At 40.5% G+C, this 26109-nt stretch overlaps 1 protein-coding gene across 5 annotated transcripts in view; it reads right to left on the bottom strand.

The window, feature by feature from the left end:
• KIF26B (kinesin family member 26B) overlaps window positions 1–26109 on the bottom strand; it is a 266992-nt gene that overhangs the window by 81999 nt on the left and 158884 nt on the right. For all 5 annotated transcript variants that reach the window (XM_083604169.1, XM_083604170.1, XM_083604172.1 and 2 more), the window contains one exon: window positions 18581–18764. In XM_083604169.1, the coding sequence (XP_083460295.1) occupies window positions 18581–18764 (184 nt within the window). The remainder of the gene's footprint in view (window positions 1–18580; window positions 18765–26109) is intronic.

Genomic DNA, 26109 nt, shown 5'->3' with positions numbered 1-26109 from the left:
GCAGCCGGGGCGACACAGGGGCGGGCCTAGCTGCCCACACAGTGAGCGTCCCTAGCCACCCGCCACTCACACGGAGAGCCACCACTAGCTACCCACACTGCGAGCGTCCCTAGCTGACTGCCGCCCGCGGGGCGAGCGTTGCGGGGCACCACTAGCCGCCTGAGGCAGCATTATTCCTAGTGGCCCGCTGCCCTCACAGCGAGCGTCTGGGGGCGCAGCCCGCGCGAGTGTATGGGGGGGTGGCGGCGCAGCGATGTCACCCGCCCTCACGGCTGACACCCAGTGCAAAGCACACACCCCACACCTGCCTTCCTCCGCCAGTGTTCCAAAACATTTAGAAGTGCACACCTAGGATTCATAAAAGGGAACCTTTCTTATACTTTCGAAGTGGATAATTCATTGATTTTAAACTTCACTTAGCAATGGATACTATTTGTGGAAAAGGTGGTTTTTACAAAGCTTGCCAATATACAGTAGGAAGAACAGAAACCATAACATATTAATTTAAAAACTTTCTTTATGAAAGGACTTTTGATTACTTTACATGAATTATTCTGTTCTTGGTTGATTTGCACATTTGGCCAGTATTATTTTCGCAGTCAACTTTATTTAAGGCAGTTATAACAGCTTCTCATTTCATGAAAGCAAACCTAGCATCATCACTTTCTGAAAAACAGGAATCTTCCCTAAGATTATAAATAGACTACGAATTGTTGCAGTTTCTCTCTGCTGTAAAACCTTTTAAGCAAGTGACTTACAGCACACTCCTATACATGCCACCTCAGAGTCCAATAGAGTTCCCAGACAGAACTGCAGCGTTAGTTACATAGCAAATGGAATTTGAAAATCTGAGCATAATGCTGTTGATCCCTAATGTTCAGCAATAAGCAGTTAATCACCTTTATTACAGTTTACGAAACTTCTAACCAGACAAGTAAACCAGTCAAACAATCCGATTTGGGGGAGAAATAGAATACAACTCAATTTGTGATGTATGTACACTATTACCAGCTGTTTACCAGCTCCATCTGGTACGTAGGCTGAGACCCTATCTGCCTGCGGACTGTCTCGCCAGAGTGGTGCATGCTCTGGTTATCTCCCGCTTGGACTACTGCAATGCACTCTACGTGGGGCTACCTTTGAAGGTGACTCGGAAACTACAACTAATCCAGAATGCGGTAGCTAGACTGGTGACTGGGGGCGGCCGCCGAGACCATATAACACCGGTCTTGAAAGACCTACATTGGCTCCCAGTACGTTTCCGAGCACAATTCAAAGTGTTGGTGCTGACCTTTAAAGCCCTAAACGGCCTCGGTCCAGTATACCTGAAGGAGCATCTCCAGCCCCATCATTCTGCCCGGACGCTGAGGTCCAGCGCCGAGGGCCTTCTGGCGGTTCCCTCATTGCGAGAAGCAAAGCTACAGGGAACCAGGCAGAGGGCCTTCTCGGTAGTGGCGCCCGCCCTGTGGAACGCCCTTCCAGCAGATGTCAAAGCGATAAACAACTACCTGACATTCAGAAGACATCTTAAGGCAGCCCTGTTCAGGGAAGTTTTTAACATGTGATTTTTTACTGTATTTTTGGTTTATATGGAAGCCGCCCAGAGTGGCTGGGGAGGCCCAGCCAGATGGGCGGGGTATAAATAATAAATTATTATTATTATTATTATTATTATTATTATTATTATTATTATTGCTTTTGCTACACCTGCACATCCCAGAACTATCTGATACTCTGTGTGTGTGTGTGTGTGTGTGTGTGTGTGTGTGTGTGTGTATTTCCTACTGTTCATAGCCACCAACAAAGACACATAGAACACTGAAGACTGATCATCTAGAATACTAAATACCAATAGAAATATGTCATCTATAGTGCATGTTTTAAATAAGAACATGCAATTTTTCATATGTTTATTACGCTTATACACTTCCTTTAGTTCCAATGAGCTTAAGCCAGCATAAACAGCACCCTCACCCCATTTTATCTTCCAAACAACTCAATGAGGCAGGTTCAAGTAGAGAGACAGCGGCCAATGCCCCGATCATGCAGTGAGCTTCACGATTGACTGGTGATTTGAATAATGTTTCTCAAATGTCACCTTCTATATTTCTTTCAGCAGCAAGTTCAGTTGTCAACTGACCACTGCACAGTTCTGTGGAATTAAGTTTTTGTTGTTGCCCCAGAGCTTTCAACTCCTATCACAAATCATTTCCAGAAATGGAAGTAGGCATTCCCACCAATCAAACAATGTACGGTCACTACTATTGCTCCGGCACACGTACGAAGCTCTCTCATCTATAATAGCATACCCATTCATCTCAATGGAGGAAGCATATTTGCATGTTTATTTTTTGTTTGTTTGCATACATAATTTCTTTCATTGAAATGAATAAGCAGATCTTTTTTTCCAAGTGATTCTCCCACACTCCTAGCTATTTTCCACTCTGTCAAACCAAAAGAATAGAGAATGGCCAGCTCTTTCTTTTGGCTTTAGGCTTGAGCCTGTTCAGTGCATGCCCTCCAATGAACTGTTTAATGTCATGAAATGTGATTCTCCATCCTAAAATGCCCATATTTAACTCTCAGCCTTTTTCTACTTGGCACACTATTTGGACAAAGAAAACATTGTATATTTTACCAACTAACCATCAATTTAATGAAGACAAATACTGGTCTTCAGGCTAGGTGAGTCCACCCCCCCTTCTACTCTGAATGAGAGCCTTGTTGAACACTCTGTTGATACAAGGCTGAGAAGTGTATTATACCATAAGGGACCAGTTTACATACAGCAGCATACCCTGCCTTTTTATTATTAAGGCAATCCATCATTCAGCATATACACCATGTTTAAAAAATAGATGGATCATGCTGATATGTTTTGATTAGGCATGAAATTCATAAAGTTCATTTGTGAAAAGAGATACCGACAACTTCATAGGGGGAAAACGAATTAGTAACATTTCAGAAGAATTGTAAGGCAGAAAAAGAGTACATAGGTGAGAAAAACACGGAGCAGACATGGCTGAATGAAAAGCAGGGAAGAGAGAAACATAATTCCAGGGTACAGATAATGCACACATATGCTTACGTCAAAGTGCAAAACATAATAAAAGAACAGCATCTCAAATATATGCCTGGAAAGTCCTCATTATATCAATATGCACCTGGGCCAATAGAATCTGTCCCAGCTGTGCATCAACAGATTTGATCACTGAGGCTGCTTTAGTTCTAATCATAAGATGCTTTGCTTGAAAAGAAAGATGCAATACATCTAACACCATTTTTTTTCTTTGTCAGGTAGAAGTGGGGCAGAGGGGCATATAGAGTTTGCTGTTAAAGGAAGGCGTGGGGAACCTGTGGCTAGACAAAAGCTCTCATCATCCCTGACAAATGGGAGTGCCACAGGTTCTGCACTTCTGTATTAAGGTTAAGATTTCTATTACGTGTAATGTAACAATACATTAGTTACATGTAATTCATAATTTGTTACGATGCTTTTATTGAAAATACCCCTAATTCATCAATACATAAAGCAGTGAAAAAAATATGATGGGTGCTACAATGCTTAAACTATACACAAAGTTTATCATAAAATATTAGCATTCTTCCAAACTTTAGCACACAACTGGGAGAGACCCTTGGCCAAAAAACCACAAAGTACATAATCAAACTAAAAACAACAGCAAATTGCCACACTAACCCCTTGGATTGTAGCAACTAAGATTTCTCCAAGTAGATCCATTGAAATTGATATACTTAAGTTAGTCATGTCTATTATTTGCAATGGGTATACTTTGAGCAGGACTAGCACTGGCTGCAACTGAGATAAAAATAACTAGCAGGGAACCTCCACACACCCTGCATGTCTGCAGCAACTGGAAATGTTGGAAGAATTATTGTGCTTCCATCAATTTACATTAAACAGATATGCATTTCCAAGACACCCACCCAATATTCTCTAACACGAATAATAAGCAAATGTTGCTTAGGAAAAAATAAAGTTCTCTTTCTGTTATGAAGACATCAAACCCCTAATGCACACAAAATCCGATTGGAAACTCAGCACGGCTGTACAAAAGAATGTTGCTTACCAGAAGCAACAGAAGCCTCTATATTCCAGCTTTGTGGTTCTCTTGTATTAAGGGCTTGGCATCATGTAGAAAGAGAGGCCTGCAGGACTGGGCCTTGTAAGCAATTTGCTACACTTGTCATCCCTGGAGTATAAAAGCCTTTTCTGGAGGATATTGTTCTAGCAAAATTACCCACTGCAAAAGGCCAGCAGCAGGCTCATCTTGTCTCAATCAAGGCTGGACAAAGAGGAAAGCCCAGCACGTGTATCTGTCATTTGTACGATTAGCCTTTTTGACTGCAGACACTAGTTTTCAGAAGTACCTAATTTCTCATCGGAAGATGCTTCCCCCCACCCAATCTGTCAAAGGCATACAAGTGTGTGCTGCTTAAAGGAGCATGCAACGAATGCCTTTCCAGAGCACCAGCACCAACACAATGACAATCAAATTAACATTCACATCTATATCACGTTTCTGAGATGTTATGTTGCCAAACGTGAAATTGGAAACAGAATATAAGGGACAGGCAACAGGGGGGGAAATGTTTAAAAGACTGATGTTGTAGCCCTAGAAAGCAGTAAAGAAAATATCAGTCTCCATTTGCTACTTAGTTTTTCCCTGTTCTGCTTAGCAAATGTACCAATTAATAAATATTATAAAAACAAAGGCTGTAATCATAAAAGATGCTTAAAAGGAAGTATGCCCCATTGAACACAATCACATTTACAACTGAGTAAACACGCCTAGATTTCCACTAAAGGAGAATCAGTCCTCCAAAGAAATCACCCATGGCCAAAGACTACTATGACTTCAGACCACAACTACAATCTGCAAGGTTCGCACTATGTTCCTTGAAACTTGAATTATATGGTGAGTTCTGGTGGTAATTGCACCAGGCAACAGAGTACATGTGGACAGCATCTAAAAAAAACAAAAACCCAGAGGGACAGGGGTCAGACAGTCCACACTTCAGCCCTATCCCCTTCCTGGCATCGGCGCAATGTGCAACCGCATGCTTGATGCAGCTTGCCAGGGCTCCTCATTCGCTGCTCAGCTGCGGCAGCTGTTTGGTGCACAGCAAGGGCAGGATTACGAATCTTCTGCTGCCATCGTATTCAACTGCTATTTAGCAAAAGGGTATCTGCTGCATCTGGCTTTAAGGATGAAATAAAATGTGGCCAGCAAACACAGGCAAGTAACAGAATTATCAGAAGATTACCTTTTTACAATAACTCTAGATAGTAGATTTGGGTTTGTTTTTTCCCTAAGGTAACATAGCCAGGATGGAGCTGTAAATTCTCAGTTTTTGGGAGCCTTAATCTCTGTTTAAAAAACTGCACCAGTATGCATCATCATCATCATCATCATCATCATCATTATTATTATTATATTATTATTATTATTAGCATCTCAGGGTGGTTCACAGGATAAAATCAGAATATAAAACCACAAAGTACTTAATCAAAATAAAAACAACAACAACCCAATAAACAATGTCAATCAAATGAAGGCCTGGTTAAAGAGGAACGTTTCTGCCTGGTGCCTAAAGGTGTATAATGAAGGCGGCAGGCGGACCTCCCTGGGGAGAGCATTCCACAGACGGGGAGCCACTGCAGAGAAGGCCCGGTCTTGTGTTGCCACCCTCTGGACCTCTCATGAAAGAAAAAGCTGTGCTTCTTTCCACCTATTCTGGTGACACAATCCAAATATTTTTAATAAACCCAACGATTCATTGAAAAAAGGAAGTTACCTTTGTGCAATCAAGTTACATTTTGTACCTCTTTTTAAAACTTCCAGAACAAAATCATAAAATTAAAAATTCAAATCAGAATTTGGATGCTCCTTGCCATTTTTAAATTGCTCCAATCAGAGAAAAACCAACACAATTTCCTATATTATTGACTTGAATGGGAACGCTCCTTTAACAGTTTGTGTCAGAAAACGAACCTCTTAGCTTAAACCAGGCCTGTATGGTGGAAAGGCTCCCCTTTGGTGCCGGGCACTAAGCCCCTAGGCACACAGCAAGCACAAGAAAGGCCAGCATGGGGCTGGCCTGCCTGGCCTCCCACTAGTCCGTCCATTCCCAAAAGCAAGGGCTGATGGACTGGCTGGCTTGGCTCACCCACCCACCCACTTGCTTGCTTACTCTGAGGCCACTTCAGCTCCTGGCAACCAGCACCCCCTGGCCAGCCCCTGAGGCAGCATTCGCCTGGGGAGCTTGTAGCCAGGGCTGCTGCAACAAACTGCTGTGCAAGCCTTTGGGAGGCAGAGGAACAAGGGGGCATCGGAGGAGAGAGGGAAGGAAGGAAGCGGGATAAGACAGTGTTGCTCACGGCACCCCTGACCATCATTCAAGGCACCCCGGGGTGCCACGGCACACTGGTTGAAAAACCCTGCATTAGAGACATGAATAAAGTGGGCGCTTCATTGGCCTAGGAACTGCACAGACGAAAGACTAATTGTATGCAATGCTTACAACATGATGAACAAGTAAATACTAGAAGTGGGTAATAGTCATCAGCACCACAATGCACAGGGAGGGGAGGTTTAGGCCTTCCCTCCCCAACTGCAGTCTCAGGACAAAACATAACAAATCCAAAAATGCTGCCATGATGTGGCAATAAATAATATGGTTGCTAATCACATGGTTAGCTGTATGTGTATGCTGTAAGGCCCACAGAAGCTGGTGGAGAATAAGGTTGCAATGCAGCCCTGGTGTCACACCCCCTTCCAGGAAAATCCTATCCTTTCCAACACAGAGAAAATCCCCACACATAGTTCAGCTGTTCACGCTTGGAGAAGGATTTAAGCTATTAAATTTATCTCCCTTTTTCTTTTTTGCAATGTCTTCTATTGCTCTGCAGACTAAATTAGTATTTGCTTCCTCCACCCATTTAACCTACTGAGTGTCTGATATAGACCTTGAGGCTTTAAAACGGTTCGTACAAAGAGTATTTCTGTAGCACTGGGATGATCACAATGTATTATTTTGCAAAGTAAATTATGCCTTTAAAGGAAGAAGGGGAAAGCTCTTTCGGCTGCTGAGCATGCTAGAGGGAGACTATGGCTGACACACTGATTCTGAACCCCTGTACCTGCAGCCTCACAAACGGAGGAGGTGCTTCCTCAGCCTATATGCCGATTCTTTTCTTTTCATCTTTAGCTGTATTTTTGTATTAAACATTGAAACCAATCAACTTCTCTCTAAGAAAGTCAGTGTAACTCAGATAGGGCCGCATACAGATAGGGAGGTAAGTAAAGTGCTTCCAATTTCCTGAGGAGTCGCTCTGTCACTCTGTTCCAGCAGAGTCTTCTGTCTACTTAAAAGATGAATAGGATGTCACTTCTTTTTAAATAAGCAGAGCTTCCATTTGCATATGGGTCTATGCTCATAGGCTACCCCACTGCAAAAATCTATGATCAGTGCTTTGATATTGATATGCAACAGAAGGGCAAAGACCAGCTGCACTCACCTGAGCAGAACTCCCTTCATGTGGTTTGCCTTTATTGTACATTAACTTGTTTTTTAATGTTGTATTGTACTGAATCCTTTTATTATACATCCATGCTTCTCAAACTCTCTGATGTGGTGGATGAGTAATTCCTGTCCCCTTAATGTGCCAGAGACTGGTCCCATATTTGGTCCCTGAAGTGCCCCACCCAACCTGGGCTGTGGTGGAGTCACTGTAGACCAGCAGCCAATGGCTCAATGGCCGGAGCAGGTCTGTGGACCACCATTTTGAGTAGTACTGTTGTGCATCATGTTGGTCTTATTTTAATCAGAGGCAGCATATATATACAGTGGTACCTTGGGTTACATACGCTTCAGGTTACATACGCTTGAGGTTACAGACTCCGCTAACGCAGAAATAGTGCTTCAGGTTAAGAACTTTGCTTCAGGATGAGAACAGAAATCGTGTGGCGGCGGCGCAGCGGCAGCAGGAGGCCCCATTAGCTAAAGTGGTGCTTCAGGTTAAGAACAGTTTCAGGTTAAGTACGGACCTCCGGAACGAATTAAGTACTTAACCTGAGGTACCACTGTATAAAGGCAAAGGGACCCCTAACCGTTAGGTCCAGTCACGAACGACTCTGGGGTAGCAGCGCTCATCTCACTTTATTGGCCGAGGGAGCCAGCATACAGCAAACCAGAGCAGCGCACGGAAACGCCGTTTACCTTCCCACCGGAGAGGTACCTATTTATCTACTTGCACTTTGACTTGCTTTCGAACTGCTAGGTTGGCATCATGTTGGTCTTATTTTAATCAGAGGCAGCATATATATAATCACCCATAAAGGGAACTTAGGAGTGCTTGGGATGTTGTATCCTATTTATATTGTTATTTAAGGGTATTGTGGGATTCTCTGAAGCTGATCACATCAGAACACAATAAAGCAATGTGGTGAAAAGTTAGGGATTAACCATGAATGCTCTCTTCCACCCTCCTAGTCCAATATACCTGCTTGCAACTACACAAAGGAGAGAGTGTAATGGGTGGCTCCTTAGTCTACAGACAAAATGAAGTGCACAATGAAGTGCAAGGCTGCTAGGATTGGGGTGGTCAAGCTATGATAATGCCTTACCTAGATAGAAAGGTTGTGTGTGTGTGTGTGTGTGTGTGTGTGTGTAGAAGCCTCTGACCTTGCTCCATTCACATTTGGCATCTTGTGCCAACCAGTATTGGCATGTAGCCCCCAGAAAGTTGTTCAGGGTGGAATGAAGCCCTCCAGCTGAAAAAGATTATCCACCTCTGACCTAGAGGATGAGACTATGGAGAGCTGGTTAAACCAAATGTGCCTACCTAATACAGCAGATACCTAATCCTAAACCTAAACAAATATATTTGTTATCCAAAAGGAAATACCAGTAAGTAATGCTTAGAGAGAAATTCTTTACCAAACGTAAAGAACTGAGTAAGGGAAGTGGAACATATTTTTTTTCCCTCCTACACTAATTGTCCTGTCCTGTTTCATTGAAAGCAATCTCAGTTCCCCTGAGTCTCAAACCTGCTGTTTATCTTCCCTATCTAGTTATTTTTAATTTGTACTTCTATTATTATCACTGCATTATTAATATGCCACGATAAGCTGGGAAATAACTTGGTGGAGTTCAATTTCAGCAATGCCTCGCACCGCATAATAGTCGTCATGATAAATTGTTCCCTGCAATCTGAAAAGATTCACGATACCCACTGCACACTGAGTATGAGTCTCCTGGGGAGCTCAGCTTCCTCGTTTGGGTTGCTGTTCAACTTTCCCAAAAGGAGTGTGGGCCTCCTTATGTTTATCACATCTGCACATGCTGTTATCAATCAGTGTGCATGCCTCCACCTTCTGTGTGGCCAGACAAGCACACACATCCCTAGTGCCGCTGTCAGATCTAGTGCCAACACATAGTTCAGCACGCTCCTAAGAGATGACAGTAATTTAAAGGCAAAACCCAATGTTTAAATTATTTGCATGCGTGGCAAAAGCTTTTGGAGAAGGGCAAATGCCAGAGAGTGGGATTAAGGTTTGCGGGCTGACTTACGGTAGCCAACGACAGAATTTTATTCTTAATCCTTTGTACCTGGGCTAAAGCCATCTAGGCACAGAGCTGGAAAACACAGCTTCACACTATTTTAATAGGCATGTTGCATTTTCCTGTGGGAGAAACCAGGACAGAATTTACAAGTCTGTGCTGGGCCATCTCTACATATTTGGAATATTGCTCTCTGGTAATAGAAACAAGTATACATATATTGCCTACATCAGCCTGGAGATATGATGGAGAAGGCATTAAACTTTTTAAAACAATGTACATGCATCATTCAGCTGATTACAATATTTGTTTTCATCTTTAAAAACTAACTAAAAAAGATGTACTGACAATAATATTTCTGAGGTTCCTAACTTACACTTTGTTCTTCCTGATATTTAATCATCAGCATTATATAAACTAATTGAATGTGTTAACTAGCACTTGGCAATAGGTGTTAACATTTAGTGCGTCTAACTGCTGAAGAGATGTCAGCTGACAACAGAAAAAGTAAACACATGGGTGTACTTTAGGAAGATCATTTTAACATGGTGTGGGTGGGCTGAGAAAGGATGAAGAGAGAGGCAAGGAGTTAATATTTTAGAAGAAGCCAGTTAGAACAAACTTTTCTGTGAACTTTAAAAGGTATTCTGCTTATTTAAATGTAACACCACCTTCTGAAAAGCTATATCCAAGGGTCAATGTAGAAATAAATGGCAACATTTCCCCAGAATAGAAAGTCCCCAAGGGAAATCAATTCAGAATGCTACAATATAGTCAATTAAAGTCCCCAGAGGATTTGATGAACTACAATTTAATACAACAGTAAAGCAGCTTCACAAAATCCTCACACACCAAGTGGCATCTACTGAATAATTACAATATACAGTACTACAAAAAAACCCCACAACTTTAGCTATATATTTATTTATATCCTTAAAAAAACGTTCATCTAGCTCTTTCTTATAGTTATTGTACTTGCATGGCTACTTTGTAAATAATCATTATCACTAATGGCGAAGAACAAATATCTAAATAACAGGTCGGGAATTACCCAAAATGCTTTTCACCCAGGAGAAAGCCACACACTCTTCAAAAGGTGTCCTGTGTCACATATTATTTATACCCACCACTAGTGAGTTCTATATGAAAGCTATGATTTTGAAAAAAAATAGTTGGACTCCACAACTATTGTGGTAATAGTGTTATGAGATCACCAATCAGCAGAATGGAGTCAAAAGACGAGGAAGAGCACATGAAGAGTACAGGAGTGTGGGCAAGTGAGTGAACAAAAAGTTGGCGGCTAATTTATTTGATTTTTATACCACTTCTTCACTCAGTTTTTAAAGCAGTAAATAGTAAACCCATCTCAACAACATTAGAATCATTTTTTTAAAAAAAAACAACCTATCAAACAACAAATAAAAACAACAAACCTAGTAGGAAATAAAACAAGGAAGGGAATATTTAAAACCAAATTTCCAGATGTATCCACATGTCAGGATATGAAAAGGAAGGTAATTACAGGAAGGCAATTTTTACAGGTTCCCTCCTCTTCTGGGAGTTACTGTAGCCCTTTTTTGCACACGCTTCCTCAGAATATAAATTCTCTCTTTGCATGCACTAAGGAACCACTTTCCCAGAGTATATCTTACCCAATGGCTACCATTGCAACCATCAGGAGGAAAGCCTCGCATCACTGGCATTACACATTGTAATAGCAGAAGTCATATACATACCTGAGCCATCTGGAGTTGCACTATCAAAAGCTGGCCATGTGCATTTGAAGGAGACCTATATCTAGCCAACCTCTCAAGCATGCAGGCAAAAACCCCTCTCAGTCAAATTAAAAGTAAAGTGCCACACTTCCTCCCTAGTATTTAGGTATATCTCCAGATCTTCTTCAATGCACCACTAGCCATACATTTAGTCAGGATGTCTTTAAGGAAGTGCAAAGCCGAGTGACCTTGTGGCTGAATCAATAGACTCAGTTGGATCATTAGTCTCTGTTATTACAGCACTGCTATAGTGAAGCTTCCAACAGTTTTACCATCCTGCCACTTTCCACAGAGCAAAGCTCATGGGCACACGCAGAGAGGAATCAAATAACAAAAGGAAAGTTCTGAGGTCTTGGGGAGGAGAAAGGCTGCAGATGCATATTCAAGCCTTTATTTAAACACTTACTATACATACTGTACATGCTTGTCTATTTTGCAAGATCCCAGGTGTGGAGGAACCCAAGTTTAAAATCTATACGCACCATCATACTAGAATGACCTTTTCACTTTAAGTCTATTTGATCATGACTTTCCTAATTTGTAATAACCTTCTCCACAGGGATTTAGATCTCAGCAAATAATTAGAACTGTGTTCAAAATGCAGCTCCAAAAGCTGCACAGCAAATTAGAACTGATTAACTAGGCCTAGGATAGTGCAAAGAAAAAAGCAGATATATTATGAAACATAGAATGTAGAAATTGTGATCTAAGAAACAGAAAAATAATAGTGTTGTGTGGTTTATTTAAAAAAAGAAATAGCTATAGATAAGTGCTGGAATATGTAACAACATTCCAAAGGTTTTAATTTAACGTAGCAGTTTGCTATGTTCAACTCCATTGTAGTCTGTACTCTTCCACTATTTAAAGAGAAACTCTGGAACTGTAAAACAAGGGTGGGCTTGGGGCTTTGCAGGCAATCTTCTGGAGAATGTGTGCCAGCAATAGGCTAGGTGAGAGGCAAAAGTGGCCACAGCAATAGATGTGATTTTTTTTTAACCTTTGACCAATAGGCCTCATTCCAGTCATGCAAAAGCCAGAGTTTTTTTTTATTTATTTTTTTACACACAAACATGCACTCCTCCATTCTCCATCATGGCAAGAATGTCCCTGTTTCAGGGCACATTCCAGCTAGGTAAAAGCGCTGAAGTAGCAGGGCCAGTGAGAAATGTATCCTAAAATGTGGGGAGTCACCTGGAGAGAGTCCTGAAGGCTAGATAGAATGGCCTGGATGGTCGCATTCAGCCCCAAAGACTGAGGTTCCCCACTCTGCCTAAAAGGAAATGCCATATGGCTACCACGTTTGCAAGACAGAACACAAACATGCATGTCCAGCATGGCCCAGACATCATTTGCTGGCCTCAATGCCAATTTACAATACATGCCCTCTCCCCCACTCATGCCACAATCCCATCTTATATATGTTATCTTGTAAGTCATGAAAAAACATGTTAATTTTTTATTCTAAATCATTTTTTTCATTGTTTTTGAAATTATAACTTGGCCTCAAACTGGCGCTTTTCTGCCATGCCCACACACACACACACACACACACACACACACACACAACTCCTGGTGCAGCCAGGTAAAAATACAACCTAGCCCACACTATTAGGGGGGATACTGACAGAGGCTTTTCTTTAGAAAGAAAAAGTTTACACTGAAAGTTTGGGGAAACTAATGAGGAAGGTGAAGTCAGAGATTAAATCGTGTTCATGGCTCTTTTCCTTTATTTAGAAGAACTAAAGTTGTGTGTGTGTGTGTGTGTGTGTGTGTGTGTGTGTGTGTGTGTGTGTTTAAAAAAAGCGTGTAGGGAAAGGTAGTAAACATTTTCCTGAAAGTGCACACTGAACTTAGCCAACAAAGGCCTCAGTCATATCCATCAAACCTGTTTCCTGACGAATATCTCTGTTACGGGGCCACTCTGATTTGAGGGCTAAAGGCCACCTGGCTTTCATTCCAAGTGGAACTAACTGTTTAATTTATAGAACAATCGGTTTGACTACAATGATGAACGCACATGTCTTCTTAAAATGCCTCATGGGGTATTCCTTCTTTTTCCTACATCAGTAACCATGGTAACTCTGAGGAGAAACAGTTTTTGTTCTTCCTCTCAGAAATTGTTTCCAAGGGATAATGGTTGAAGCTCTCATTTGTCCTACAGCAATTAACTTTTGACTTACTATGTGTCCCAATGCTGAAGCTTCAGAAGGAAAGATAGCTCTCCCTCTTGCTTCCTTTTTAAGGTTCTCAAGATGAATATTAGCAGCACATGTTTCAGAAGCTGGACACAGGTTTCAGAAAAGCTTAATACACTGTGAAAGATATTTGTGGCCAAAAAGAATAAAAAAGCTCCCAGATCCACAAACCCTTCTGCTAGAGCCTAATCTCCCCCACAACAACCAAAAATCTGGAAAAGTGAACTAACATCTCCCTGAAAGTAATGCTTCTGAACCAAAAATTGAAATGAGAGAACATTCTGTGATTCCCTGCCAGTTCCTGGCCTTTCCTCTCTCCTGTTGTTTCTCTGTTGTAGATGGATGGTAAATTCTCTCTGCAAGCATGCACTCCATTAAAATAATATAAACACAGCTTCTAGTGTTATCTAAAATGGTGTTGAAATGTTTTTTTTCCAATATAGACAAGAATTCAAAATCAGCTCTAATTTCTGCACTTTCTGATAGAATAGCTTTCTTCACATCCAAAATCCAAACTGTACATTCTGTTACCCAGTCACATACAGACCAGGCCAAAGAATAGCATAGTGACTGAAATGCAGAAAAGATGTGAATGAAAAAGCACAAGCTTTTTGTTATGGAAGAGGAAGCACTTGACGATAAAAGAAAATTAAATTCTGTGGGAATCCCTTACAAACATCTGGCTACAAGCCTGCAAGCGTGGCCTGCAGATACAAATTGAAACACCTCTGGACAAGATGAGTGTGCAGAGATGAGTGTCATTGTGCGAGATGGCAAACCAATTTGCACTATACAGCTCATTGCAGCACACACCTCTTACTTTAATTGGATTTGGTTGGGAATTGATCCAGAAGAGAGAGAAGGGTCAGAGAAGACCCATGACATGCAATTTTCTTTTCTCGTTGCTCCTCATTAAGATTTTGAGTCCCAGCTGCAGCAATGCCTTTGACACTGGTGGAACGTCATTAAAAAGCAACAGAAGGGTGGCATTAGAAGGCAGAGAAAGTGAAATTAAGGTAAAATAACAGTAAACCAATACTGCTTTGGGATCCCAACCAAATTTCAATATACTTTGCGAAGAGATAGTCACAGCATGGAAGACGTTACCCAGTGGCAACGTGTGAGTCAGTACATACTTTTCTATTGTGTCTCCCTCTTTTGAAATAAAAAGAACCTTTAGTGTCTCTGAAAACTTGGATGATAGCCAAATCTTTATTTGTATTGCAAATATATATCAAGCAGGTAGGGCTAGCTGCGTCAACAATTAACCACCAATTAAAACAGAAAGTTGTTAGATTAATGTGGTTTGGTACTTACCATCTGCTAATTATTCTGAAACAGTCCACCCAATATCTTCATCCCCTAGATACACACTACATTCTCTTAAATCCAGATCATCCTGCAGTATATATTTTATATATGCCGTATATATTTTAGTTGTTTAGCTATATGTTTTATGGCCATTTCTTATGATACCTATATTTACTCATATATAACAATGCTTTTAGAGAAATAGACATACAAAGTCAGCATGCTGTTCCTTCTGTAATGATGGAACGGTTGGATAGAACTACATACATGCTAGGAAATGCAAGTACAAAGCCAAAGGGTTTTTTGTGGGGAGAAGGGCACTGCAGCTGCTCTCACCATTGACAAGGGAAGCTTGCCTTCATCAGTATGAGCGGCTAATGACAGAAAGTTCCAAAGACAATTTCATTTGCTTTCACAGTTCTTTAGATTGAAAACACATTTAACACACTTAAGGTTTTTAAAGTATCGCGGAGTTGTCCATAGTTCATGCATCTCATCATTGACATTACTAAATTGTGTGGAGCATTTTCTGGCCTCTCCATTTCAAGAAATGAAAATAGGGACATATAAAGTTAGATTTCACCTTTACACTATTGTCAACCAAAGATTAGTCACTTGATACTTCTCCTTGACCAGGGGTAGGCAACCTAAGGCCCGGGGGCCAGATGCGGCATAATCGCCTTCTCAATTCAGCCCACGGATGGTCCAGGAATCAGCGTGGTTTTGCATGAGTAAAATGTGTGCTTTTATTTAAAATGCATCTCTGGATTATTTGTGGAGCATAGGAATTCGTTCATTCCCTCCCCCAAAAAATATATAGTCCAGCCCACCACATGGTCTGAGGGGCGGTGGACCGGCCCACGGCTGAAAAAGTTTGCTGACCCCTGTCCTTGACTATACAAAGGAAAAGAAAGACTGGGAAAAGGCATTCTCAGTCACTGCTCCCTACCTCTAGAAACTTTCCTCAGGGTTTCTACCTAAAGCATCTGAACATCTTTCAAATGTAATATATAAAGGCTTTTGAGTGGCGTGCTAGGGAGGAAGAGTTTGTTTATATTTTGGTAGACACACTTTGTATTTTTCAGAGGTACATCAGGGAGGAAATCAACCTTTTGTCTCTTAATGGGGCAGTTTCTCTTTCTTCCTAGTTCCATTTACTGGTTATCCCTTTTTCCAGCGCAGCCAATGTCTGAGCTATCTATTGCCATCCTAAACAGCTACTAGTCCTGATATACTCACCCTATCAGCCTTGCACAAAGACCTATTTCTATTCTAACTTAGAACAAGTTGCAGAAACATCACTGATAGAAAACAAGGAGAGCAGGATGGCATCATAACCCTGTAGAAGTTTTCAAAGAGCTTGACTGCTCAGACATCAATAGACACAGGCTAGACCAGCTCAGATAAAGAGATTACATTTACCTTTTTCTGTTCTAAGAGGAAATTAAATTACTTACACTCAGACTTTGAATTATGATTAGCAGAAAATACAGGTTAGTTTACAGACTATGTAGTATATTATTAATTCAAATTCATATACTAAGCAATTGAATTAAAGTATTTTGGAATGTATTAAATTAGATTTGTCTGTAAAAGTGCATGGTGTCCCAGTACACATGAAGAAATGTGCCAAAACACCCTCTCTAGAGCTGCTTCTCACTTTATGCAGCAGGCTTGTTTGCCTGAGGCTATATCACTGTTATCTGGCATTTTCTGTAGTAAGCATACCAAACATAAATAGCAGTGCTTATATATTATCAGCATACATGTTACAGGGGAACCATTGTTAAAGTTATAAGTTTAACGTACATAAAATGCTGTGTTTGAATGCACTGTATTTAAAATGCTGTAATGGCAAGTTTGCCTTAGGCAAAAAGGTTCCACTCTGGCAAAAGCGTCAGAGAATGCTGGTATTTTTTCCATTAGAATGAGATAAGCTACCTGATGACTCATCTCTGGAAACATGGAAACACCAGCTGCAGAGCTGTCGCAGCAGGAAGATGAAACTTGAGAAGCCAGTGTGTGCTTGTTGGAGATGACTAGTAGCCGCAGCCGCAGCAGTTGCAGAGAAATTCTGCAATGATGAACAAGCTTAGGATCTCCCTCTGGGACCAGAGAGAGGAAAGTTTACTGAACTGCATAAATAACTGAGCGCCATTGCTTGTTTGCAATGTGTTGCTTTGTTATTTTGTAATACCTATCTTATTGTAACTAGTACCTAAGACTGTTCCGCAGTAAAGCTCTGAAGTGCATTCTTGCAGTAGAAATAATTCATTTCTACACAAGGGCCAGATTAAGTACTCCGCTGAACAACTCTAACAATCAGTATAACCTTTTAATATACCCTTAATGGCTCGGGACAGGTTTACTTAAGGAATCACCTTCATACATGCCTACTCAATCCCTGCAATTTTTGGAGTTTGCACTTTTACAAGTGCCACACAATTCCACATTTGTAAGGAGTTGTTCCTTTCCTGTCTCTTGACATTAGACAGGTGTGTAACTATATTCTTCTAAATGCTAACTGAACACTTACCTGTTTCAGCAAGCCTATTCAAACACACAATTTAATTTGTTTTAAAGTGTTATTGACTTATATATTTGTTTTTAATGATAATGCTTCTATGTATATTTCCTTTTAACTGGTTTATGGTCTTTAGCCATGTTTGTACATAAATTGATCTGTACGCTGCCTGGAAAATTGATCAATCAAATTATAAATTTTCTAAACAAATATATAAATCAAAGGCCCCCAGTTTTGTGTGTATGGGCACTATACACAAACATGAACATTTTCTCTTCATAATTTTAGGCTACAACCCTAAGAACGCATACTTGGGAGTCAGTTCCACTGAGACTTATTTGCAGTGCTTTTTTTCTAAAAATATGTTTAGGGGTATTCTCATTTTGGGGACACGGATGGTGCTGTGGGTTAAACCACAGAGCCTAGGACTTGCCGATCAGAAGGTTGGCAGTTTGAATCCCCGTGATGGGGTGAGCTCCCGTTGCTCGGTCCCTGCTCCTGCCAACCTAGCAGTTCGAAAGCACGTCAAAGTGCAAATAGATAAATAGGTACCACTCCGGCAGGAAGGTAAATGGAGTTTCCGTGCGCTGCTCTGGTTCACCAGAAGTGGCTTAGTCATGCTGGACACATGATTTGAAAGCTGTCTGCGGACAAATGCCGGCTCCCTCGGCCAATAAAGCAAGATGAGCGCCGCAACCCCAGAGTCGGTCACGACTGGACCTAATGGTCAGGGGTCCCTTTACCTTTTTTACTCTCATTTTGACTCAAGAAAATCACCATTTTATAGTTAATATCAGGAAAAATAAATACAAGAAATGGACAAAAGTACAAAATTCACAAAATGTTTAGGGGTATGCATATACCTGCGTCCTCCCAGAAAAAAACACTGCTTATTTGTAAGCAGTTGCACATGGTATGCACTGTAAATGTTTGTTACAATCAGTTTTCTTTTTGTTGTTGTTTTTTAAGTATATATTGATAAAAGTGTCCTGGGTATGATCACAAAATGGCTGACATAGGCAGGAAAAGAAGAAGTAGCGCTGGCACTCCATACCAGCAATGACTGTCACAGAAAGAAGCTCTGGTTACAATAAACATTGGTGAAGCTGCAACAAATATGCTTACACATATGTTTTCTCCCATTACCAGAAAAATAAAAAAGATGTTTGCTGTGGGTTAATCCTTACCTTGCCCAGTCCTGGAGTGTCTTTGACTTTGTTGACTGCCCTCAGCAAACATGGTGGAGCAGGTGGAGGGGAAGTCTGTAGGATGGTGCTGAATTTGGTAGCAAATAGGTGAGATTCAGAAACAGAAGACGCAGAAGGCCGGTGTTTCTTTTTTTTGGATGACAAGTTCAACTTCTGAGCAGCTCTGGAGAGGAAAGAAATCCAAAGGGAAATCAATATTTTACCAAATAGTTACATAAAAGAAGAGGCTTTGAAGATTTCTGGGGGTTCAGACTTTTGGTAGGGCAATGTCTCACTTTGCCCATAAGAGGAGCTTCCCTTGTTGTCTTCAATAGAAGTGGGAATAATCCAAATAGATTTATTTGTATAAACCAGCAAATAGTTAAGCAAGGTCCATGTTACATACAATCCTCTTTTTCCGTACAGTTCTTCTGTTTAGAACACAAGTCATGTTGTAGTCTATCAGCAAATTAACAAGGTTCACAAAGAGCTATTTGTGTTAAACAATTCAGTTTCATAAATTCACTTTTGGCTCACAAAGAACTGTTTGTCGTTCCTAAGTCTTTGGGTGCAGTGTGATTACCTGTGGAGCATTTTGGTGTAAGCAGCCAATCATAATTATGTTAATACTCATTATTAAATGCCCAAGTGAAATTAACAAACATATAAGAAGCCTAGCACTAGCTATTTTAAACTTCCAACACCTCATAAAAAATCCAGCCTACTTCCTGACATGTGGGACCCAAACACCTTGGTGCTATTTGCAAAGCGGTTGGAGAATCATACAAACTAGCAATTTGGTAGGTTAAATAAATTATACTTTGGTTTTGAGACTGAGAGCTAAGGTTTGCCACACTTTCTATTTTAAAAAGAGAAATTTTTTGCAGTCCAACTGTAAAAATATTAAGCTGCAATTTTTATATACAATGCGCAGCATTTGATAATGAACTTATCATTGAAAAAATATTAAATATCCCCCAGAATTTCTTGTCCCCATACTCACATTTTCTATAGTGATATTATTATCTGGATATCCCAAATGAAGTCAGCTTTATATTAAACATTTTCACATAGCGCACTTCCTATTATAACACCACACTAATAATAAATGGTTGTCTTACAATATCATTAACTACTAATTACAGAATATACATCAACTGAGACTCTTGCTAAACTATTCAAAAAGTGTTATGTTAGTCAAAATAAATTATAAAAACTCTATAGAAAATTAATCACAAAATAGTAAATGAGTACCCTAATAATTTCACCCTACAAGCTGTATACATTTTACCCTATGAGCTGCATACATTGTTGTCTATTAAAGCAATCTTAATCCCCAAGGTTGATGGATGAATGGGAAGATTAGGATGGCACACAGTCCCCTCCTCATCACATTCCATTGGAGAGAAGTTGTAACCAGCGGAAAGCCCTGAAACAAGGCCTTGTGGGCTATGGCAGTGCCCTTGGATTCTTCAAAGAGCCCAAAAGAGGACCTCTCACCAGCCTGAATTCTGTGTGTCAGAAATAGAAGAAACTACCACCACTTTTGGTTAGCTGGCTGGCATGAAGCCCTTCTCATGACATGGGCTGACATGAGTTGGCATACTACAATTCTATGAAAAACATACATGTAGATGCTGTTCAAATTGTTTCAAGTGTAACTAAATGATGCAAAATAAGGTTAGCCGGTTGGCAAAACTCACAACACAGAAACCATACCTTCGAACATTTCTCCGATGAAAATAGGGGCATCCCATTCCATCATGATAATTTTACTATTTATACCCTACACGTTTTACGGGGTTGGCCCAGCCACTCTGGGCAGCTTACAACATATATAAAAACATAATAAAACATTAAAACCAACTTAGCTATACAGGATTGCCTTCAGACAGCTTGGGGGTCGGATAACTCCATACCCTCCAGCATTTCTCCAATGAAAACAGGGACATCCTACCATATGCTGCCAGTCAAGTGCAGGTCCTCCAAGTGTCTCTATTATCCAGGGATGTCCCGGATTTACAGAAGCCATCCTTGTTTCTGATTTGATCCCAGAATGTCCTGCTTTTCCTTAGCATATTCAACATATTCACAGAAGTTGGACTAGAAGAAGGATAAGAGAAAAGCTTGCATTGCTCCTGGCAGCTGCCTGCACCTATTTTCCCCATCTTTGGCCAACCTGCCTTCATATAGAGACTAGGTAGTTTGACAAAGGACACAACAGAAGTTTGGCACTTTGCTTATCTGACTCTGCGTGCTCCAAGTGAATCCCTAATCCTTGACTACCACCTTCCATTGTTTATGTCTTTTGTCTAAACATTATTTCAGTTGTCCATTTTTCAATGCACTGCTCTCTGGTTTCCTATTTTGACCTAAATTTAGTTACTTAAAGGGGGGAAGGGCGGTGTTCAGTAAAATGAAACACAGGTCCCCATACGAATTTGAAACCATTTTCTTTATACTGTATCATGTTCGTTTGTCAATTACTTTCCAGGAAGGACAGCAGCTCTGTTTACCTCAGTCAAATTCTACTATTAACACATATTCATACCTACATTAAAGGCCAATATACTACTATTGTAATATACCCAGTAAGCTATTTGATCCATCCCTTCTCTCCTGTTACTTCAGTCGAACACTCTAGCTCTATGTTGCTTAGCTTCCTTAACTAGTGATTTAATCTTCCTAAAGCATTTATTGAACCAAAAGGTCCATAGCTGACATTTTTCCTCAGTGAAAAAGAAACATTGTTGGAAGATAACTGGCCTTTTCAAAACTATAGAATGATATGCTTTTTTGACAGTGCTAACCTTTGGGATGGCATTAAAACAGAAGAACCTGGATTCATATTGTCCAATAATTGGAAAATTAATGTAAAATGTATGTCCTACATTTCTCTCTCTCTTTCTCTCTCTCTGAAGTAAGAAACCAAGAAAGGAAGGTAGCAAAATGACAGCTACACACTTCCCACTTTTGGCAAAGAGGTCCAGAAAGATGTCACTCTCCAATTTCAGATGTATCAAAGTAGAAGATTTCTACAAAGTGGTTGATATTTATATCTCTATAGTATTTATGAAAACCTGCCATTTGCTTTGTATACAGTCGACAACCATTCTGCTCATGGGTTCCTGGCCCCTGAGAAATAAGCCTGTTGAGTTCAATGAAGTTTACACTCTAGTAAGTAAATTTAGGGTGGCCGTCTAAGCAAACAAGAAAAGGGAAGCTTCAGGATTCTATGTATTGTGTTAACCCTAGTTATGAATCATGAATGACTGGAAAAATCTTCAGATGAAAATCACCTCAGTCTCTAAATTTCTTCAAGCCCTGAATTGCTTGCATTTAATGATTCCAAAATATCTGGATATAATTTTAGTTTCTGCATACATCATGGTGCGTCTGTGAGGATCTATAAATATGTCTCCTAAAAGCCCAGTAAACACTTCACGCTTGTTGTTCTTCTTTTTTTAATGCATGTATTCAATTTCATAGCAACAATAAAGCTATCCAAGCTGTGCCTTTCAGAGCTATTTCTATTTTACGTCTTGGGTGGTTTAACTCATTCGCCTTTTGGCCTCCAACAATACCTGCTAACCTAAGTAGGCTGGAGGCACTGAAATTGCTCAGCAAGTCATCGCCATGCTTGTTACATAATTAGCACACCAAGCCAAGGCCAAATTCATAGTCCTGTTATAGAGCCTTATGACCCCCTCTCAAAAATGTTGAGGCTGCTTTGCAAAACAACCACATACTGAAATCAGTGGGGTTGTTCCTCTAATTTGAGACACAAATTTCAGACTTGCTGTGAATCTGTTGATTTGGAGCATCATTCACATGCACCATTTTAATGGAAAATTGTGGGTTGTAGGATTTGTTTTTAGAGTCCTAAATAAAATCAAGAAACTACTTGCATCCTTGCTTTTAAACATAAGGCAAACGGGGACCTGAAAATACCATTCAAGTTATACAATAAAGACTTGGATGTAAAAAGTAATATATATGTATAATAATAGAAACATATAAATGAAATTAAATATACCCAGAAGGCATATCAGGATTGATAAAGCACATGTTGTCCAGTTTCCTTGTTTAAGAGTGCCCATATTCAATGGTACACTTTCTACCTTGCATTTGACTTTCCATGCAAGTGTTTTTCATGTAGTGGGGAGTGGAATTAAGGACATTAAATGGGATAGTAACCATAGTGTTGTCTTTGTCCATGGGGTTTTCTTGGCAGGGATTCCCGAGTGGCTTGCCAGTTCCTGCTCCAGGTGGATCACGTTGGGTCAAAACTCTCCACTATGACCTGTCCATCTTGGGTGGCCCTGCACGCAGTGGCGTAGCGTGGGGGGTGCAGGGGGGACCGGCCGCACCGGGCGCAACATCTGGGGGTTAGGGTTAGGGGGCGCAAATCCACGGGTTAGGGGGCGCAAATCCATGGGTTAGGGGTGCAAATTACTTGCCTTGCCCTGGGTTCTGACAACCCATGCTACGCCACTGCCTGCACGGCATAGCTCATAACTTCTCTGAGTTATTCAAGCCCCTTCGCCACAGCAAGGCAGTGATCCATGAAGGGCTCTAATACTTTGGCCACCTCATGAGAAGAGAAGATTCCCTGGAAAAGACCCTGATGTTGGGAAAGATGGAGGGCACAAGGAGAAGGGGACGACAGAGGACGAGATGGTTGGACAGTGTTCTCGAAGCTACCAGCATGAGTTTGACCAAACTGCGGGAGGCAGTGGAAGGCAGGAGTGCCTGGCATTCTCTGGTCCATGGGGTCATGAAGAGTCGGGCACAACTAAATGACTAAACAACAACAACAACCATATTGTTTCCATATTGCATCCGCATGGTAACGTACATAACCTTCATAAGCTCTTCTATAAAGTTATTGCCCCCCAATTATTCATATTGCCAATATAAACAGCTATAATTATTAGGCAAAACTGATCCCAAATCAATCTGTTTGAGATGTTTAGCTTTTTATATGAAGTATAAGAAACTTTATTAATAACAAAGAACTGAGATTCTTTTTGTGCAGGTTCCACACACTCAAAACTAGAATTTAATAAGCTTTATGCATGGAGTGCTATGCATGTGGAGAAACACGCAGTTTTGCCCTTGGCCATAACTTTCCTTTGGAACTTGATATGCTGATTGATTTTCTTTCTCACACCTTAAGCGGAACCCCTGTCATCAGTGGCTGCCCAGAATGATCAGTTGTCCCATCCATTTGCATTTACTTGAAAGCAGTTTTAAAATAAATAAATAAAATAAACAAACAAAGAAATCACATCATTCTTAGCATTTTAGGTCTTCTGATACTTTGAACAGTCAATAACCAGGGAAGTGAGCAGATAGACGGGTAGTAGGATGATGTCCACTACCCCAATCTCAACCTGCAAGTACATTATTTTTTTGGGGGGGGGTTGGCAAACAGAGCCTATGTATGTACTGTCAGGATCCTGAATGCATAGGCAGACCCTGCATGTACACAACTTGTGTTTTGTATTGTACATGGATTTCACTTAACGAAGATTTCTCTTATACCATCAGAGTTTTATGTGGATTGCTGAGAAATAAATAAAGGTCCCTTTACCTTTACCTTACCTTGAGCATGGTTTTAACTTTGAAAAGGCGGCATACAAATAAAATGATTTATTGACTGATTGCACTTTTCCACTACCTCCCATGAGAAAGCTTGGCCACACACATGGAAGATTTTACTTTATCCCTCTAACCTAACTCTTTCATGATCTCTGAAACAAAAAAAGAGCACAATCAGACCCAACGCTACATCTCTATCTCTTATATTTTAATGTTTTTGTTGAAAGAAAAACTACATGGAACTGGAATGAGGCACAGTAGATATATATCTCTGTGTTTTAGCCAATCAAATTTGTGAGAGCCACTTTATTTTGAAAGAGGCTTTCATTAATTTACACACATTAAAAATGCACTTAAGACCACCACTGCAAGCCAGACTTCTGCGTTGAATTACAATTTAAAACTCTGTCCAATTTTTTTAGCAGCTTAATATAGTTATATCTTACAGACCCCACACTATGCAGTTACTAGTATTTCTTAATAACAATGTGTTGCAATTACTGTATTATATAAAACATTTAAAACAAGGGATGGGGAATTTTGGCTTTCCAGGTGCTGTTGGACTCCAACTCCCATCAGTCCGAGGCAGAATGGTCAATGGGCAGGGATGATATGAGCTGCAGTCCAGCAAAGTCTGGGTGGCCTCACGCTCTCTCTTCTGGTTTACACTGACCCTATTCAGATTGTTGTCACATTCTTTTCAAGCAGAATAAAATATTCCTGTGCCTTTCATTTGCCCTTAAAATAACTGGCGTTGAATGTCCATCACCAGGTCCCGGTTTCACTCCCCAGTGTCTTTAGTTAGGGCTGGGAGAAAATTTAGTCCGAAATCTTAGAGAAGTGCTGCCAGTCAAGTGCAGCTCCTCCAAGTGACCCTATTTTCTAGGGACAGTCCCAGATTTACAGAAGCCTTCCTGGTTTCTGATTTGCTTCCAGAATCCTGCTTTTCCTTAGGATGTCCCTATTTTCAGTGGAGAAATGTTGGAGGGCATGGAGTTATGCAACCCCTGAACCAAGGAGATAAATAACTATACAACCTTTAGAAGACATCTGAAGGAATCCTTCTAGGGAAGTTTTTTTAAATGATTAATGTTTAATTCTGTTTTTATATGTGTTTTAAGCTGCTCAGAGTGGCTGGGGCAACCCAGTCAGATGGATGGGTAGAATTATATTATTATTATTATTATTATTATTATTATTATTATTATTATTATTATTAAATAGGACATCCCCATTTTCATCTGAGAAATGTTTGAAGGTATGCAAGTCTAGACAATACTGACCCAGATGCCCCAACTCAGTACAGTGGTACCTCGGGTTACATACGCTTCAGGTTACAGACTCTTCTAACCCAGAAATATTACCTCGGGTTAAAAAATTTGCTTCAGGATGAGTACAGAAATCGTGCTCCAGTGGTACAGCGGCAGCGGGAGGCCCCATTAGCTAAAGTGGTGCTTCAGGTTAAGAACAGTTTCGGTTTAAGAACGGACCTCCGTAACGGATTAAGTACTTAACCTGTACCGGAACAAATTAAGTACTTAAGTACTTAAACTGTATAAGACAGCTTTTTATATTCCTGTAAAGAAGAAACTGGAATCCTGTCTTTCAGGAATCATATCATATCAAGGCATGCATAACTGAACCAAACAGCTCAAAGGTGACTATCAGTTACTACTAGTTACAATGGCTGTATACCACCACCAGGATCCGAGGCAGCATGATTCTGAATATCAACTAAATACAACTTCTATAGGCATCTGGCTGGTCACTGAGAGAAACAGGATGCAGGAGTAGATAGACCTTTGGTCTAATATCAGCAGAGCTTTTCTTATATTCTTAAAAGGCAGAATATTTAATACTGAGGTCACCGAGCTATGGGCTCTTGAGCCTACATAAGAATTAGTTCAAGTAATGTCTGGCCAATT

This window comes from Podarcis filfolensis (assembly GCF_964270895.1).
Source record: "Podarcis filfolensis genome assembly, chromosome: 3".
Taxonomy (NCBI): Eukaryota; Metazoa; Chordata; class Lepidosauria; order Squamata; family Lacertidae; genus Podarcis; species Podarcis filfolensis.
Note: the sequence above shows the minus strand (reverse complement) of the source record. Positions and strands in the feature narration are given on the sequence as shown.